Consider the following 18,233-nt stretch of genomic DNA (forward strand, 5'->3'; position numbering starts at 1 on the left):
AGAGGACACAGGTTCAATCCCTGGTTGGGGAACTAAGATCCCACATGCTACAGGGCGACTAAGCAGGTGAACTGTCACTACTGACCCTGGGGGCCTCAGCTGGAGAGAAGTCTGCACGCCACAGTGAAAGATCCCATATGCTGCAACCAAGATCTGACGCAGCCATAAATAAGTAAAAAGTAAAAGAAGAGGCCAAGAGCCACAGAATTTACATTTGCCAACTTTATTTCCTTTTTAAAACTGTAGCTTCAGATAAGACTATTCAACTGCACAGATGTAAGTGTTTTTTTTTTCTTCTGCAGAGGTATAAATCCTTCATTCAGAGTAGTGTAGTATGAAATTGTTAGGTAGGTAGAATGGGGAAAAGGAGTCCAAAATGGCGGTGGTAAAAGACAAGGAAGGTCAAAGGAAGGTCCAAGGACCAGAGTGAAGACTTCAGGCAGAACAAACAGCACTCCCGGCTAAGCCCAATTTGCATAGGGCAGGCCCAGGTGGAGAAAAAAACATATAAAAGGAGGAACCAAAGCTTTTTCTCTCTCTCTTTCTCTCCCGCGTGCATGCGCTCTTTAGGTATGTAAAGGTAAATTATTCTACTTTCTTTAGAAAGTTAACTTCAGTCCTGTTTCTATCCCAGAATGGTTTTCATGAACCATAAAACTACTCTAAAAAAAGCTATTTCTGGTCTTTGTGCTTTACTAATGGATAAAACTGCCACAGAATTTTAATCAGTAGCAAATCATATAACAAGTTTGTCTTTTTAACATAATGTTATGACTTCAATTATTATTTGAGTTTTCTACTTTGGTTAAAGTTCATACAAAAGAACAAGAAACAAAGCATACAAAACAGACTCTTTTTCTGCTTAAATTCACAAGTGGTAGGTTCACAGGGACTGGAACAGAAACTGCAAAGATCTTTCAAAACTCGAGTTTTAGATTGAGACTGTGGAGCTTTCTTGCACAAACCATTCATCAGGGCCTCAAAGCTCTGAGCTAAAGGAACTGCTGGGCTGACTCAGTGTGGTATTTCTCATGTCCCTTCATTGTTTGTTTATTAAGCTATGAGTAAAGGCTAAGAGGATTCACACTTCATAAAATCCTTGAATGAGACCTCTCATTCTCTTGAATGAGAATCCGTGCATAACACGTGGAGAGCAGAGGCTCCCTATCTATCATGGGCATCAGAAACACCTGTGTACCTTTCTAAACGCTCTAGGGCTTGGACCCCTCTTCCTACCTCCAAAAGTGATGCTGCAGGCAACATGCCTTAGCAAAGCTTCACTGGCTTTCTGAGACGTGTCAGAGAGAATGAACTACTGGTGTAAAGTGTCTTCCAGATCACTCACAGCTTGTATTCTGCACAGCTGGAGACAGCTGATGCCTTTTACAAGATCATTGTTTTAAAACCTGTTTGGCCACCTTGGGTGAGGGGAGGGCCAGAAATAGGCATGCATAAAATGTTCATTCCTTTCATAACTTAAGTCAGGATCTTAAGTAGACTCTTAATTTTCTTCTCTTTTTTTTTTTTCGCTACACAGCATGTGGGATGTTAGTTCCCAATCAGGGATTAAGGCCAGGCCCTTGGCAGTGAGAGTGCAGAGTCCTAACCACTAGACCACCAGGAAATTCCTAGACTTCACTTTTCGCACTTCACTTCTCTTTATGTGGTCAAGTCAGGATGCTCTTTTTGAATTGTTTTTGTACTTAGTTTGATGGAATGTTCATCTGGTTTTAGTGCTGCTAATCTCTTGTTTTAAAGATAAAGGAATTTGTGGACTTCCCTGGTAAGTCCACTGGTTAAGACTGTGCTCCCACTGCAAGGGTTCGATCCCTGTTTGGGGAACTAAGATCCCGCATGCTGCATGGCATAGCCAAACTAAAAACAACATATTGAAAACATTCATCTTAGCAACTTCTAGTAAAAAGATAAACCTAACTTTAATTTACTACTGATTTTACCAAACTGTTAAACTTTATTAAAGAGGATAACTATTTCTTCCCCTAGTTATTAACACCCACATGGTTTCAAATTCCCAAAAAAGAAGTCTAAAATACCATGTTGTAGAATTTATGCCTTAACTTCTGTAGTGTTTCTCTGCAAAGGAGCCAGAACCACACCAACATTCTTCTCCTCACTCTCAGAGCTATACAGATTATGCTTTTCAATATATTCTTGGACAAGATCGGGTACCAAGTAGCGAATGCTCTGGCCCCTTCTGAGGGCTCGCCGGATCTTCGTGGAGGAGATGTCATTGGTGATCCATTCGTTCACCAGGTGAATGTTGTTCTGGTGTTTCCACAGCACGTCGGATTCGTAGATGAACTTCTGGGCATCATTCCCAGCCCGAGTAATACATATGAGCCCATAGTCCCCCAGGATTTTGGTGATATCCTCACTCTTCCATAGATTGGGCACACCAAAGGACTCCAAAAAATCTGCTCCACACAGCAGCTTCACCTTTGGCACACCTGGGAAGAGAAAATAGAGCCTCAGGGATTGTTTTTTTAATAGCTCCTGGCATCAAAATGAATGTGTAGGACTTTCCCCGGTGGCCCAGCGGTTAGGAATCCAGCTGCCAATGCAGGGGACATGGGTTCAACCCCTGGTCCAGGAAGATCCCACGTGTGGTGGGGCAGCTAAGCCCATGGGCCACAACTACTGAGCCTGAGCTCTTGAGCTGGTGCTCCACAACAAGAGAAGCCACCTCAATAAGAAGCCCATGCACAGCAACGAACAGTAGCCCCTGTTCACTGCCACTAGAGAGAGCCTTCGTGCAGCAACAAAGATCCAGTGCAGACAAAAAAAAAAAGTGTATGCCTGTTTTTCTGAGGAATCATAATTTTTATCAGATTCAGCTTTTCCAAAAAGAGATCCAGACCTGAACCTCAAATGTTCAGGTCTACCTACTGCAGGAGAAATAAGCTCAGGGAGCCTTTGACTCTCCTTTTCTCCTATCAAAAAACTAACACAGGGTGGGGAGTTCCCTGGTGGCCTAGTGGTTACAATTTCGGGCTTTCACTGCCGCAGCGTGAGTTCAATCCCTGTTTGGGGAACTGAGATCCCACAAGTTGTGTGATGTAGCCAAAGGAAGAACAAAAAAAGAAAGAAAAAAGAAAACTAACAAGGGGCATTTTCCAGGCACCCACACATATTGAATATGAAAGCAAATACAAAGGGGGCTTGCCCAGCCCTAGAGTCTTAACAGCCCTCATTGCTAAGTCCTGGGAAAACATACAGACCTTTCGTTTTTGTTTGCTCTAGGGATTTCTTTTCACTAATATCTTGTTTTTGTTCAGCCCACTTTCTCTTCCGTCCAGGCTTTTCCAACACAGGTGAGTTCTGCTGTGGATCACAGATACTGGCCTCCAGCTTCTCCTGATGGTGTCTATAAAACAACAAAGCAACAGAATATTTATTTCTCTTTCTCACAATGCTCAACTGAAATATCATCCCTGTGGAGAGGCCTAAGAGCCTCTGACACAATGTTAAAGGTTGGGAGCTGTTAAAAACGTGTAACCACAGGTACACACAATGCCCCATTACTCAGAATGGATACCTTCAAGTACACATTACTGTCAGGTCAGGATGGATGCTGGCCAAGACACAGCAGCCCTGGGCTCTGGCTGTCAAGAATGGAAAGCAACAGGGACTTCCTTGGTGGTCCAGTGGTTAAGAATCCGCCTGCCAGGGAAGGGGACACAGGTTCAATCCCTGAAATTGAACTAAGGGACTAAATCCCACGTGCCACAACTACTGAAGCCTGCATGGTCTACAGCCTGTGCTCTGCAACAAGAGAAGGCACTGTGAAGAGAAGCCTGTGCATGGTAACTAGAGAAAGTCCTTGTGCAGCAACAAAGACCCAGTACAGTCAAAAATAAACTAAAAAAGTAAATTAAAAGAATGGAGAGCAGGGAAACTCCTGGGAGCACAGCAAATGGTAGCTATTACTATCCTAAGCTGTATGTGTCTGTGTCAAAATGACCCGAGTTAACACTGATTATTTATTATGTGTTAACCACTACACCAAATCCCTTGCATGAATGATTTGATGAAATCTTCTCAACATCCCATGTCATATTATTATTATCCCCATAATGGAGAGGAAGTGCAGGCTTAGAGTTTGTACCCCCAGCTTCTAGTAGAGCCTCTTAGACATAGGAGGTAGTCAAGAACAACCAGATTGAGTAAATGCTTTGGTTACTATAAAGCAACTATAGTACTGCCAGCATTCTATCAGAATTGTTTATTATACCTATCGAGAGAGGAGGACACTGACCAATTTGCCCAAGGTCATTTAGCTTATAGATGGCAGAGCCAGAATTTGAATCCCAACAGTCTGGCTCCAGAGCCCACACCACTGAGGATTATGGCCTGACTAGGACTTCCCTGGTGGTCCAGTGGCTAAGACTCCATGCTCCCAATGCAGGGGACCCAGGTTTGATTCCTGGTCAGGGAACTAGATCCCACATGCCACAACTAAAGATCCCTCATGCTGCAACGAAGATCGAAGATGCCCTGCAACTTAACTAAGACCTGGCACAGCCAAATAAATAAATAAAAATAAATATTTTTTAAAAAGAGTATGGCCTAACCTAGTAATGAAGAATTCAATGCCGAGGATAAGGTCTGAGGGTGTGACAAGTGTCTGAAGCCTAAGCAGAAGGGCCCATAGGCAGGATCTGTATGCAGCTTCACTCTGGCTGGCAGGATGCCCACGGCTTTATAGTGGTACAGTTACCCAGGTAACAGGAGCAACATGTGTGAGAGACAACTGTGGGCCCCTGGTGCCCGTAACCCCCTTCCCTCAGGAATGGCTGAGTTGAACAGGAAGGTTACTCTGGAGCCAAAGAGGGCTGGGTGAGGAGGAGGACACAGGAGCCTGGTCTCTGATGGGAGAACTTCTGGCCAACGAACAGAAGTCACCCTCTTCTCCCTGCTAAGCTTCTGGGTAAGTCACTGGGCTGGACATTGTCTGCTGGCTGGGTTCAATCCCACCCTGAAATCACTCCCAGAGGTCCTCAGAGGCAGAGAGATTTGGGAGGCTCTGCACCTTGACAGGTCGGCATGGAGGCCAGACCCTATATTCCACTGTCCTGTCCCCCACGCTAGGAGACTGGGACAGTTTAATGGCAGCATTGGTGGCAGCAGAAGCAGGAACAGTTTCCTGAACTTCAGCTGCAGTTAAGGGGACATGATCTTGAAACAAACCACCGCTTCCACTCCTCCAGCCCTTTCAACCTAGACCTAAAGTACCTTTCTGTTTAAAGTGCTCAGAGTGGTTCTATTTCCTATCCAAACCGTAATTAATATGGTTAGAACCAGAAGGTTCAAATAATAGACATTTCTAACAGACATCTCTAAGAACAGACATGAGACAGAAAGGTTTTTCAGAAAGCCCTTGTGTTTTACACTCAAGAGAACTTGCTTGCTTAGTAGCTCAGTCGTGTCTAACTCTGTGCAACCCCATGGACTGTAGCCCTCCAGGCTCCTCAGTCCATACGATTTCCCAGACAGGGATACTGGAGTGGGTTGCCATTTCTTCCTCCAGGGGTTCTTCCCAAACCAGGGATCGAACCCACGCCTCCTGTGTCTCCTGCGTTGCAGGCAGATTCCTTACTCACTGAGCCACCGGGGACATGCCACTCAAGAGAACAGTAAGTAATAATTAGATGTTACTCACTCTGGGTTCTGAATCCTTAAACTGGAACGGTTTCAGACTCCTGAGCACAGTGATCTGTGACAACCCCCCATATGCTGTCATGGAAGTAGTGTCTAAACCAGGTCTCTGTGATCAAGAATAATGGCCTCTCTTCCTTAAATTACCTGTCTTCATCTTTCTGTACATATATAAAATGTTATTTGTTTATGGCTGTGCTGGGTCTTCACTGCTGTTTGGGCCTTCCTCTAGCTGTGGCGAGCAGAGGCTACTCTCAAGCACTCTAGCTGCAGTGGCTTCTCACTGCAGTGGCTTCTCCTGTTGCTGAGCATGGGCTTCACTAACTGTGGCACGTGGCCTTAGTAGCTGTGGTGCTCGGGCTTAGCTGCTCTGTGGCACAGGGGAACTTCCCGGACCAGGGAATGAACCCGTGTCTCCTGCATTGGCAGGCAGATTCTTTACCCCTGAGCCACCAGGGAAGCCCAATTATCTGCCTTTGTCTTTTATACTTGAGAAGACTGACCACAGTGCCATCATCTTACAGCTTTACCTTTTTCACCAGGGGCACAGACAGGCCAAGTATACTTCCTGTTCTTTTACAGGGATGTACACAGTTAACAAGCATGCAAACATCTCAAAACACAATGAAAGACACAAAGGCTGAATGGTACCCAGGCCTGTTCATGTGCTTCGCAGCCTTGTGATGACCCCACACAGGAACTGCAGGACTTCACCATGATTACCTTAGCACCTTGGCTGTCTCTGTCCACTCTTTCTGAAGACTTTCCCATGTGTCAACTTCTACCCATTTTGAGTTCTTGGTGGCAAGTTCTGCCATGATAACTCGGTGATAGGCAGAGATGAGTCCTTTCTTCTTATATGCATCACCAACTGGAGAAATTATGCCTTTGATAACTTTATATTTTCCTGGGGTAAAGAATTAGACTTCACGTAAGGTATAACAGATTAGATTTTATGTACAGGAAATAGTATCATCAATATGGTTTCATAGTCAGAGATCCCCTCCTCCTTTTTTTTAAACAATGATACAGGTTTATTTATTTTTAATTGTGGTAAAACAGACGTAACATAAAACTTGCCATTTAAACCATTTTAAGTGTACAATATTGTGACATGTTATACAACCATCACTACAATCCATCTCCAGGTATCTTTCAACTTCCCCAACTGAAATTTCGTACCCATCAAACAGACCACCCATTCGTCAGCAGTTTATTAATAAATTTTGACTGATATTGCCAAACTGTCTTATGTGTATGTTAGTTGATCAGTCATGCCCAAAACTGCCTTGTAAAAAGCCTTAATCCATTGAATATCCAAGAGCCCATTTCTTCTCAACACCTGATATTCGACATTATCAGGTTTTAAAAATTCTTGTCAAGGTGATGGGAAAAATATCACTCTATTATTTTAGTTCCCTGATTATTAGTAAGTTGGCACACTCATCCATCTATCAACACATAGCATGATTATTTCCATAACAAAACAAAATGAATCTGTGTATATGCAGGAGAGAAAAAGTTTTCTTTGACCTTCTTAGGGTCCCTGGCTGGGTGTAAACTGACAAAGAATAGATTGACAGGAGAAACGCATATGAATTAACTTAATGTAAGATTTATGTGACATGGGAACCTTAATAAGGAAATGAAGAGCCCAAGACACAGTTAAACCTAAGTATTCTTATGCTAGGTTTGATGAACAGTGAACAGTCATGGGGAAATATGATAGAGCAAAGAGTGCAGGAGATCAAACCAGTCAATCCTAAAGGAAATCAATCCTTAATATTCACTGGAAGGACTGATGATGAAGCTGAAGCTCCAATATTTTGGCCACCTGATGCAAAGAGCTGACTCATTGTAAAAGACCCTGATGCTGGAAAAGATTGAAGGCAGGAGGAGAAGGGGATGACAGAGGACGATATGGTTGGATGGCATCACCAACCCAATGGACATGAGTTTGAGCAAGCTCTAGGAGACAGTGAAGACCAGGGAAGCCTGGCGTGCTGTAGTCCATGGGGACACAAAGAGTCAGACAAGACTGAGCGACTGAACAACAACAGAGAGTACAAGGTAAGTGTAGGAGCTTGGGGGAATCCAACAAGGCCTGTCTGCTTGGCATTCCTTTGTCTTCATAGATAAGGATGTTCCACTTCTCTGAGTTTAGGGAGGGCATCTGTCGTGTGAATGTTTTACGATCTGCTTCATAGGCTTCCCTTGTGGCTCAGCTGGTAAAGAACCCGCTTACAATGCGGGAGACCTGTGTTTGATCCCTGGGTTGGGAAGATCCCTTGGAGAAGGCAAAGGCTACCCACTCCAGTATCCTGGCCTGGAAAATTCCATGGACTTTCACTTTCAGGGAAGAGGGGTGGAGGGAGGAGGGCAGAGTGACCTTCCTGCTTCTGCTGTTTCATCAAAATCCTCCAGCTTAAAATGTCCAACAGGCCAAGGTGCCACATTTTACGGCAGTGTATCCTGAACCCCATCATTGCTGCTGGTTACCGTTCCTACCTGTTCCATTCATGTAGTCCTTGGCCAGCTCAAACAGCCGGAGGTGCATGTTGGTGATAGGATTAAAGGACCCACAAGCAAGGAGAACTACTTCTGTCTTCTCTGAGTTCTCCATGCTGAGAATTTGAAGTTGTTGATCTAAATGGAAAACTCTGACACTTCTCTTATTGCCTACAAAGGAAAAAAAAGTAAGTTCAGTTCAAGGTCTTTTGATGTCCTTCCACATACTCATTTCAAGCAAATGGAGGGACTTTCCTGGCGGTCCAGTGGTTAAGACTCTGCACTTCAATGCAGTGTGCTCGGGTTCAATCTCTGGTTGGGGAGCCAAAATCCCACATGCTGCAGTTAAAAAGTAAGAAACAAACAAAAAACATCACTAACAAAAAACCCACAAACCAAAAATGTTTGGCTTCAGTGACTACGCTGGGTGAATTGCAAAAATGGCTCCATTTCCCCACCCTTCCTTTAAAATGTGAATTTATAGCTCTTTTCATAAAGGAATGGAATCTTCCACCCTCTGTGACTTGCTCTGGCCAATAACGTGGCACATGGGAAAACATGTCCATTCTGATCCTAGGCCTCTGAGGCATTGTGCACACCCATTCTCTTTTGGACTCCTGCCCTTCCATGAAGATAAGCCCAGGCCGGCACACTGGAGGATGACAGAACCCGCAGGACAGAGACAGTGCTCCCGCTGACAGCCAATTGCCAGCTGCCTGGCCGAGGCTATCCTAGATCAGTCAAGCCTCAATCTGCCCAGAAGCACAAGCAGGTCAGGTGAGATCAGCTGAGCCTGGATCAGCTGGCCCACAAGGTGGGCCTAGACTTATGAGAAACACTGAAAGCTTAATGGCGCTGTGACTGCACTATGGTGGCCATGGTTAGCAGATACAGTGACACTGTGCTGTGTGCCACTATGTCTAGTCATGTCTGACTCTTTGAGACCCTCTGGACTGTAGCCCATCAGGCTCCTCTGTCCATGGAATTCTCCAGGCAAGAAGACTGGAGTGGGTTGCCATTTCCTTCTCCAGGGGGTTTTCCCGACCCAGGGATGAAACCTGTGTCTCCTGCACTGTAGGTGGATTCTTTATCTGATAAGCCATTGGGGAAGCCCCACAATGACTTTATTATCCACCAAATATAACTCCCCAACAACCCGTCCTTCAAAACTGTACTTTTCCTCTTAGTCAACAAGGTCATAGTATCACTTTCAACTGAATAACAGTTTACAATTGACAAACTCTTCTTGATATTGATTATTCCATTTGATCCTTCCAAAACCCTACTGAAGTAATGCATGCCAACTTATTTTAAAATTTTATTTAATTAGGAGGAATTTACCCAAATATGTCTTAAAAATAAACTCACACTTTCTGTTATTGCTTTTTTTTCGATTTTTATTTTATACTGGAGCATAGTTAACAAAGTTGCATTAGTTTCAGGCGTACGGTCAAGTGATTCAGTTATACATATACATGTATCTACTCTTTTACAAATTCTTTTCCTCTTTAGGTTATTACAGAGTATTGAGCAGAGGGACTTGGTGAACCTTTCCAACTCGTATCACTCATTTCTAATTACTTATTTCTTTTTAAAAAATATTTTTATTTATTTTTGGCTGCACTTTAGTGCTATGCACAGGGTTTCTCTAGTTGCAGCAAGTGGGGGCTACTCTCTAGTTGCAGCATGAGGACTTCTCATTGTGGTGGCTTCTCTTGTTGCAGTGCATGGGCTCTGGAGCACCAACTGAGTTGCTCTGCAGCATGTGGGATCTTCCAAGAATAGGGACTGAACCTGGGTCCCCTGTATTGGCAGGCAGATTCTTTACCACTGGACCACCAGGGAAGTACCAGTTCTAATTACTTCTTTAAGAAACACTCTATTAACTATCAATAAATAAAATACCTTCACTACTGTGAAGTTTAAAATATTCTTACATATCAAATTATGTTTCAAAATAATAATTCTGAGCACTTAAAAAGATAATTCCAATGATGCCTAAATGCTCAAAGCGCTTTGGGAACTTTTGGGGAATCACCTGTAGAACTCGAAGTATTTTTATGATTAATGTAGAAATACAATGAATGACCACAAACAAACCAACATTTATAGGATACTTCTCAACTTATAAACTAATTTCATGCACATTATCATTTAATTTTCACCAAAAAGAAAAAGAATGGCCAAGGACATTTACTTTATTCCAAATAATAACCTATGGCTACATATTTAGTTTTTTCAGTTAATCGTCTATCATTAGTCATTTAGGTTTATCTAATTCTCCACTATTACAAACATCTCAAAGAAGAAATAATGAGTTGAAAATGAATTGGAAATTAAGGCTATAAAACCCCTCATTGTGTGCTCCTAAGTCTTGCCAACATTCAAAGACCTGCATAAGGACCATTTATTTATAGCCCAATAGTGTTCAGACCAAATTGCCAGGTTGACCAATTTACTTTTGCTCTGATTTTTTGCTCTCATTGGACAGAATTACTGAGTGGCGACCCAGGGCTAGAATTTAGGTATCCTGACTCCTAGGTTCTCCAGCACCAAAGAGAAAATTGGGAGGTAAATTGGGGCTGTGTAGATTGGAAATGAGCCCTCCTAACTGAGAAGCTGAGAAATGGCAACTTCAGTTCCATAGATAACAAGAAACTCTGAAGGTTTCTGAGCAATGGCATGACAACAGGGTTCTAGAAAAACAAGGTGACGGTGTTACATGGTTGTATGACAGATTTTATTTTCTTGGGGTTCAAAATCACTGCAGATAGTGATTGCAGCCATGAAATTAAAAGACACTTGCTCTTTGGAAGGAAAGCTATGATAAACCTAAGCAGCGTATTAAAAAGCAGAAACATCACTTTGCCAATGAAGGTCCGTAGAGTCAAAGCTATGGTTTTTCCAGCAGCCATGTATGGATGTGAGAGTTGGACCATTAAGAAGGCTGAGCACCGAAGAATTGATGTTTTTGAACTGTCGTGTTGGAGAAGACTCTTGAGAGACCCTTGGACAGCAAGGAGATCAAACCAGTCAATCTTAAAGGACATCAGTCCTGAATATTCATTGGAAGAACTGATGCTGAAGCTGAGGCTCCAGTACTTTGGCCACCTGATGCAAAGAACTGACTCACTGGAAAAGACTCTGATGCTGCGAAAGATAGAAGGCAGGAGAAGGGGGTGACAGAGGATGAGATGGTTGGATGGCATCACCAATTCAAGGCACATGAATCTGTGCAAATTTCAGGAGACAGTGAAGGACAGGGCAGCCTGGAGTGCTGCAGTCCATGGGGTTGCAAAGAGTCAGATACAACTTAGTGACTGAACAGCAGCCAATGGTTGTATGATCCTGACCTGACCACTTAACTTTGTGTCCTCATCTGTAAAATAGAGATAATGGCATGATGTGGCAAAACACTGATCATATTGCCTGGTACAGTGTCAAAATAAATGGTAGCTGTTATTTGTGAGGAAGTGATAATACTGATGTCAGTGATGCTATCAGATTAACTAGAAGGGGCAAAGCAAGATAGGAAGTCCAGTTAAAAGTAATGAGAACTTCAGTTTAAGTACAGTCGGTGGGAATGGAAATTAGGAAACATGTATTCAATAAATACTTGAGGTCTACTCCAAACAGTGGCCAGAATCACAGGGACACTGCTAGCTGTGAAGAGGAAATAAAGGGGAGAAGGGTCAATAATGCTCCACACAACATTAAAAAAGAGTTCATGGGTTAGAATGATTTAAATGTACCTTTCAATTATCATCCCAAGGATGACACCAGAATTCACTTGGGGCTTATTGTCCCTGCCCACTCGTTACCTGCCCCACCCCATACCCATGCAAACAAAGCACCTATGCTCTTATGGGGTGGTCTGGGGAGAGTTGGACTGTGAAGAAGGCTGAGCGCCAAAGAATTGATGCTTTTGAACTGTGGTATTGGACAAGACTCTTGAGAGTCCCTTGGACTGCAAGGAGATCCAACCAGTCCATTCTAAAGGAGATCAGCCCTGGGATTTCTTTGGAAGGAATGATGCTAAAGCTGAAACTCCAGTATTTTGGCCACCTCATGCGAAGAGTTGACTCACTGGAAAAGACTCTGATGCTGGGAGGGATTGGAGGCAGGAGGAGAAGGGGACGACAGAGGATGAGATGGCTGGATGGCATCACTGACTCAATGGATATGAGTCTCAGTGAACTCCGGGAGTTGGTGATGGACAGGGAGGCCTGGCGTGCTGCGATTCATGGGGTCGCAAAGAGTTAGACACGACTGAGCGACTGATCTGATCTGATCTGGGCCCACAGGGAAATTAGGGTGTCTGGCCAGCTACTGAGCATGCTCTCAAGGACCCTGGTGGAGGCTCTGGGTTCAGCTGGAGTCCAGCCTTGGTTCTGGTCTCCACCACCTCAAGTTTCAGGTACCACTCTCTAGGGAGACTGAGCAGGTCCCGGAGGGAGGGAGTTGCTCACTGTTCAGAGAAGGAAGGATGGAAGAGCCTGAAGCGCTCCCCCTGCCCTTGGGGATGGGCTCAGGTTTCCAGGTCCTCCCCAGGGGAAGGGCTGAGAAAGGAAAGCTGATCTCTCAGCCTAAAGGAAGCTTTCCCTCTTTTCACATTGGTGACCCGTCTCAAATATCCAGCTCAGTGTTACTAATTCACTGTTAACACAGCCAGCTTTAGACTTCAGACCCTTAAAGCCATAGAAGAATCAAGTTACAGGGATCTCCTATCATAGCCTAGAGTGGCTTTAAAAGGACTAGGACCTGTCCCTCTCCCTGGAGAGAACTTTCTTCACATCCCCCAGGGTTCGCAGGGCTGGTGTGTAGGGATGGAGGCCCTGGCAGGTGGAGAAGAGGTCTGGAAGCTCTAACAGGACTGTTCCGGATCCTCCGTGCCCTGCTCCCAGTGCTCAGGGACCCGGTCACCATGATTCACTTCTGTCTGGCTCACTCAGCCTATCGCTTGCACTGTTGGCTGCCAAGATCTCACCAGCTCAGGCTGTAAGTGTCCCTCCCCAGCCCACTGTGGCAAAAAGGTCATTTCTTCCTGGGGCTGTCTTGAGGCTTAAGGGCTTCCCTGGTGGCTCAGATGGTAAAAAATGGGGTTGCAAAGAGTCGGATACCACTGAGCGACTAACATGCTTGGAGGTCTAAGGAAAATTACTTTCAATTTTAAAATTATTACTAAGTTTTAAAAACACTGATGTGTAAACGTTAATGAAACATTTTGCAAACATTAAGTCAGCTTTTAAAACATAAACTTAAAAAAAAAACTGGTTTTCTTGTCACACTTCAGAATGCTCAGTACAATTAAATCTATGTTGCCCGACTGCTAATGGGATTGACTTGGCAACCCTTCAGATTTACAGGTCTAAAGGTACACTAGTTAGTTAGCATGTTAGTTAGCTCAGTCAAGCCCGACCATGCCACCCCATGGACTGGAGCCTGCCAGGCTCCTCTGTCCATGGAATTCTCCAGGCAAGAATACTGGAGTGGGTTGCCATTTCCTTCTCCAGGAGATCTTCCCGACCCAGGGATTGAACCTGGGTCTCCTGCACTGCAGGCATATTCTTTACCAACTGAGCTACAAGGGAAGCCAAAGGGACACTAATGCTTTTATAATAGTAACCTTAAACCTGAGACTCTATTTTAGCTCTGTGTGCCACTGCTTCAAATAGTTTGGGGGTGAGGGGGGCTTCCCTGGCATTCCAGGGGTTAAGACTCCAAGCTTCAAATCTCATATGTCAAAAAATAAAACAAAATAATAAATAAATAGTCTGGGGGTATATTTTCAAATTGCTTATTGTTTTGAGTATCTTCACTGGGGATAAACCTTTGTCTTTGGAGGGGAGATCTGATTCCTACAAGTGCCCTAAAGTCATTCAGTGCTAAATCCAATTAATAAAATAAAAAAGAAGGTGAATAACAGTTTACAGTGAAGAAAGAGGACTACTAGTTAAGGTGGAAGATTTTCTTATATGAATGGAAGCTATGTACATGTAATTTCAAAAGAATTTTTAAAATGTTTGAGCAGTAACCGCAGACCTCATTTCGTTGTGTAAATTGTGGTGGGCAGTTAACTCACTCAATGTGAGTTACCCAGTGTGAACTGCAGGGAGGGCTAACAGCATAAGGGTGTGGTTGGGACTCTCAGTTCAGTTCAGTCACTCAGTTATGTCCAGCACATTGCGACCCCATGGACTGCAGCACGCCAGGCTTCCCTGTCCCTCACCAACTCTTGGAGCTGCTCAAACTCATGTCTATCAAGTCAGTGATGCCATCCAACCATCTCATCCTCTGTCACCCTCTTCTCCTCCTGCCTTCAAACTTTCCCAGCATCAGGGTCTTTTCCAATAAGTCAGTTCTTCACATCAGGTGGCCAAAGTACTGGATCAGTTCTTCCAATGAATATTCAAGACTTACTTCCTTTAGGACTGACTGGTTTGATCTCCTTGCTGTCCAAGGGACTCTCAAAAGTGTTCTCCAACACCACAGTTCAAAAACATCAATTTTTTGGCGCTCAGCTTTCTTTATAAATAAAGTCCAACTCTCACATCCATACATGACTACTGGAAAAACCATAGCTTTGACTAGATGGACCTTTGTTGGCAAAATAATGTCTCTGCTTTTTAATATGCTGTCTAGGTTGGTCATAGCTTTTCTTCCAAGGAGCAAGTGTCTTTTAATTTCATGGCTGCAGTCACCATTTGCAGTGATTTTGGAGCCCCCCCAAAATAAAGTCTGTCACTGTTTCCATTGTTTTCCCATCTATTTGCCATGAAGTGATAGGACTGGATGCCACGATCTTAGTTTTTTGACTGTTGAGTTGTAAGCCAGCCTCTTCCTCTCCTCTTTCACTTTCAACAAGAGGCTCTTCAGTTTCTCTTCACTTTCTGCCATAAGGGTGGTGTCATCTACATATCTAAGGTTATTGATATTTCTCCAGGCAATCTTGATTCCAGCTTATGCTTCATCCAGCCTGGCATTTTGCATGATGTACTCTACATAGAAGTTAAATAAGCAGGATGACAATATATAGCCTTGATGTACCCCTTTCCCAATTTGGAACCAGTTCATTGTTCCATATCTGGTTCTAACTGTTGCTTTTTGACCTGCACACAGATTTCTCAGGAGGCAGGTAAGGCGGTCTGGTATTCCCATCTCCTAAAGAATTTTCCACAGTTTGTTGTGATCCATACAGTCAAAGGTTTTGATGTAATCAATAAAGCAGAAGCAGATGTTTTTCTGGAACTCTCCTGCTTTTTCTATGATCCAACAGATCTTGGCAATTTGATCTCCTGTTCCTCTGCCTTTTCTAAATCCAGCTTGAACATCTGGATGTTCTCTGTTCATGTACTGTTGAAGCCTCCCTTGGAGAATTTTGAGCATTGCTTTGCTAGCATGTGAGAAGAGTGCAATCATGTGGTCATTTGAAAATTCTTTGGCATTACCTTTCTTTGGGATTGGAATGAAAACTGACCTTTTCCGGTTCTGTGGCCACTGCTGAGTTTTCAAATTTGCTGGCATACTGAGTGCAGCACTTTCACAGCATCATCTTTTAGGATTTAAAACAGCTCTGCTGGAATTTGATCACCTCTACTAGCTTTGTTTGTAGTGATGCTTCCTAAGCCCTACTTGACTTCACATTCCAGGATGTCTGGCTCCAGGTGAGTGATCACACCATCATGGGTATCTAGGTTATTGAGATCTTTTTTGTATAGTTCTTCTATGTATTCTGGCCACCTCTTCTTAATATCTTCTGCTTCTTTCAGGTCCACACTCTTTCTGTTTTTTATTGTGCCCATCTTTGCATGAAATGTTCCCTTGATATCTCTAATTTTCTTAATACAGATCTCCAGTCTTTCTCATTCTATTGTTTTCCTCTATTTCTTTGCACTGTTCACTTAGGAAGGCTTTCTTATCTCTCCTTGTTATTCTTTGGAACTCTTCATTCATATGGGTATATGTTTCCTTTTCTCTTCCGCCTTTTGCTTCTCTTCTTTTCTCAGCTTTTCATAAAGCCTCCTCAGACAACCATTTTGCCTTTTTGCGTTTTTCTTGGGGATGGTCTTGATCACTGCCTTCTATACCATGTCATGAACCTCTGTCCATAGTTCTTCAGGTACTCTGTCTCTTAGATCTAATCCTTTGAATCTATTTGTCCCTTCCACTGTATAATCGTAAGGGATTTGATTTAGGTTATACCTGAATGGTCCAGTGGTTTTCCCTACTTTCTTCAATTTATGTCTGAATTTTGCAATAAGGAGCTCATGATCTGAGCCACAGTCAGCTCCTGGTCTTGTTTTTGTTGACTGTATAGAGCTTCTCCATCTTTGGCTGCAAAGAATATAATAAATCTGATTTTGGTATTGACCATATCGTGATGCCCATGTGTAGAATTGTCTCTTGTGTTGTCGGAAGAGGGTGTTTGCTATGACCAGTGCATTCTCTTGGCAAAATTCTGTTAGCCCTTGCCCTGCTTCATTCTGTACTCTAAGGCCAAACTTGCCTATTACTCCAGGTATCTCGTGACTCTCAGACCTGGTTCAAAGTGTAGCTTTACCGCTTACTTCAGTATTCTTGCCTAGAGAATTCCATGGACAGAGGAGCCTGGCGGGCTACAGTCCATAGGGTCCCAAAGAGTCAGACACAACTGATCAACTAACACTTACACTTTTACTTTACCGCTTACTATATCAGGTGTTTGTCCTGAGATAAGACATTTAATTTTTCTGAGCCTCAGTTTCTTCATTTATAAGATAGGAAACCACAGTCTCATCTCATAGGATTGTGTGCATTTTAAAAAATATATATTTACTTATCTGGCTGTGCTGGGTCTTAGTTGGGGCAGATGAGATCTTTGTTGAGGTGCGTGGACCCTCTAATTGAGGCTCGAGTCAGTAGTTGTGGTGCCTCAGCATGTGGGATCTTAGTTCCCAGACCAGGGATCAAACCTGTGTTCCCTGCATTGCAAGGCAGATTCTTAACCACTGGACTACCAAGGAAGTCCTGAACTGTATGCATATTAAGCGAAAAAGTAAATTTAAAATGTGACACATTTCCCTACTAATTATGAACAGTAATAACTCTTTTTATTGCTTGTGGGTCGTCTTTCGGCATTAATTTACAGCCACGGTAAATAAATCAAGACTCTCAAGATTCCTTCGAGAGCAGTGTCACAGTGCCTGCTACATAGTATGTGCCTCATCAGTCGTGTCCAACTCTTTGTAACCGCATGTACTGTGGCCCACCAGGTTCCTCTGCCCGTGGGATTTCTTAGGCAGGAATACTGGAGCACGTTGCCATTTCCTTCTCCAGGGGACTTTTCTGACCCACAGATCTAACCCTCATCTCCTGCTTTGGCAGGAGGACTCTTTACCACTGTGCCACCTGGGAAGCCCGTCTGCTACACAGTAGGAACTCGATAAATGCTAACTATTGTCCTTAGTGTAGTATCATTAGACAATTTTGTCCTAATGGGATGGATCTCAATTCATCTTTGCTCTGTTTAAAATTTTATTTCTGTGGTTTGATGTAACATTACCCTGAAATAGAACCTGAATTTGGTTTCTTAAAGCCATTCGAATCACTGAAACAGTACTGTACAATGTGACTCATTGTGTTCCATGCAGCCAAGTGACAGTGTTCCTGTTTGCCATCACCATTCTGACCCTCCAGTTCTATGTTCTGCTAAGGTAAGTTCTTTCTCCAGTCACCTCCGCACCTGGCAGCTCAGCATGCATGTCTTACCTGTGGGGTTGGTTCGGGCGCCCGCTGCTGTTCCTGTTATGTGTTTAAATGCAGCCTGCCCCATTGTTTTGCCCCTATTATCAATGGCAGTCACCTGCTTCACCTCTTTGAAAAGTCAAAACTCTTAGTGCAGCGAGGAGAGTTGGGATTTGGGCAGACAGAGTTTAACTTTTAACCAGCAGTCATATAGGTTAAAAGTTCTACTTCCAGTAATAAGAAGTCCTTAAATGACAGACAATGAGGGTGCGAATGTTTCACTTTATGGATGCCCAAGAGACCAGGGCCAACAGCCTAGCATTAGC

At 43.5% G+C, this 18,233-nt stretch overlaps 1 protein-coding gene across 2 annotated transcripts in view; it reads right to left on the bottom strand.

Annotated features, from left to right (window-relative positions):
- Positions 1-207: 207 nt before the first annotated feature.
- The window catches only part of NMNAT1 (nicotinamide nucleotide adenylyltransferase 1), a 29,698-nt gene continuing 11,672 nt past the window's right edge, over positions 208-18,233 (bottom strand). For both annotated transcript variants that reach the window (XM_055582366.1, XM_055582367.1), the window contains exons 3-6: positions 8,185-8,355; positions 6,400-6,583; positions 3,240-3,385; positions 208-2,468 (exon numbers count right to left, since the gene is read on the bottom strand). In XM_055582366.1, the coding sequence (XP_055438341.1) occupies positions 2,068-2,468; positions 3,240-3,385; positions 6,400-6,583; positions 8,185-8,299 (846 nt within the window). In that variant the 5' untranslated portion in view covers positions 8,300-8,355 and the 3' untranslated portion in view covers positions 208-2,067. The remainder of the gene's footprint in view (positions 2,469-3,239; positions 3,386-6,399; positions 6,584-8,184; positions 8,356-18,233) is intronic.

Source organism: Bubalus kerabau, chromosome 5 (assembly GCF_029407905.1).
Source record: "Bubalus kerabau isolate K-KA32 ecotype Philippines breed swamp buffalo chromosome 5, PCC_UOA_SB_1v2, whole genome shotgun sequence".
In the NCBI taxonomy this organism is placed as follows: domain Eukaryota; kingdom Metazoa; phylum Chordata; class Mammalia; order Artiodactyla; family Bovidae; genus Bubalus; species Bubalus kerabau.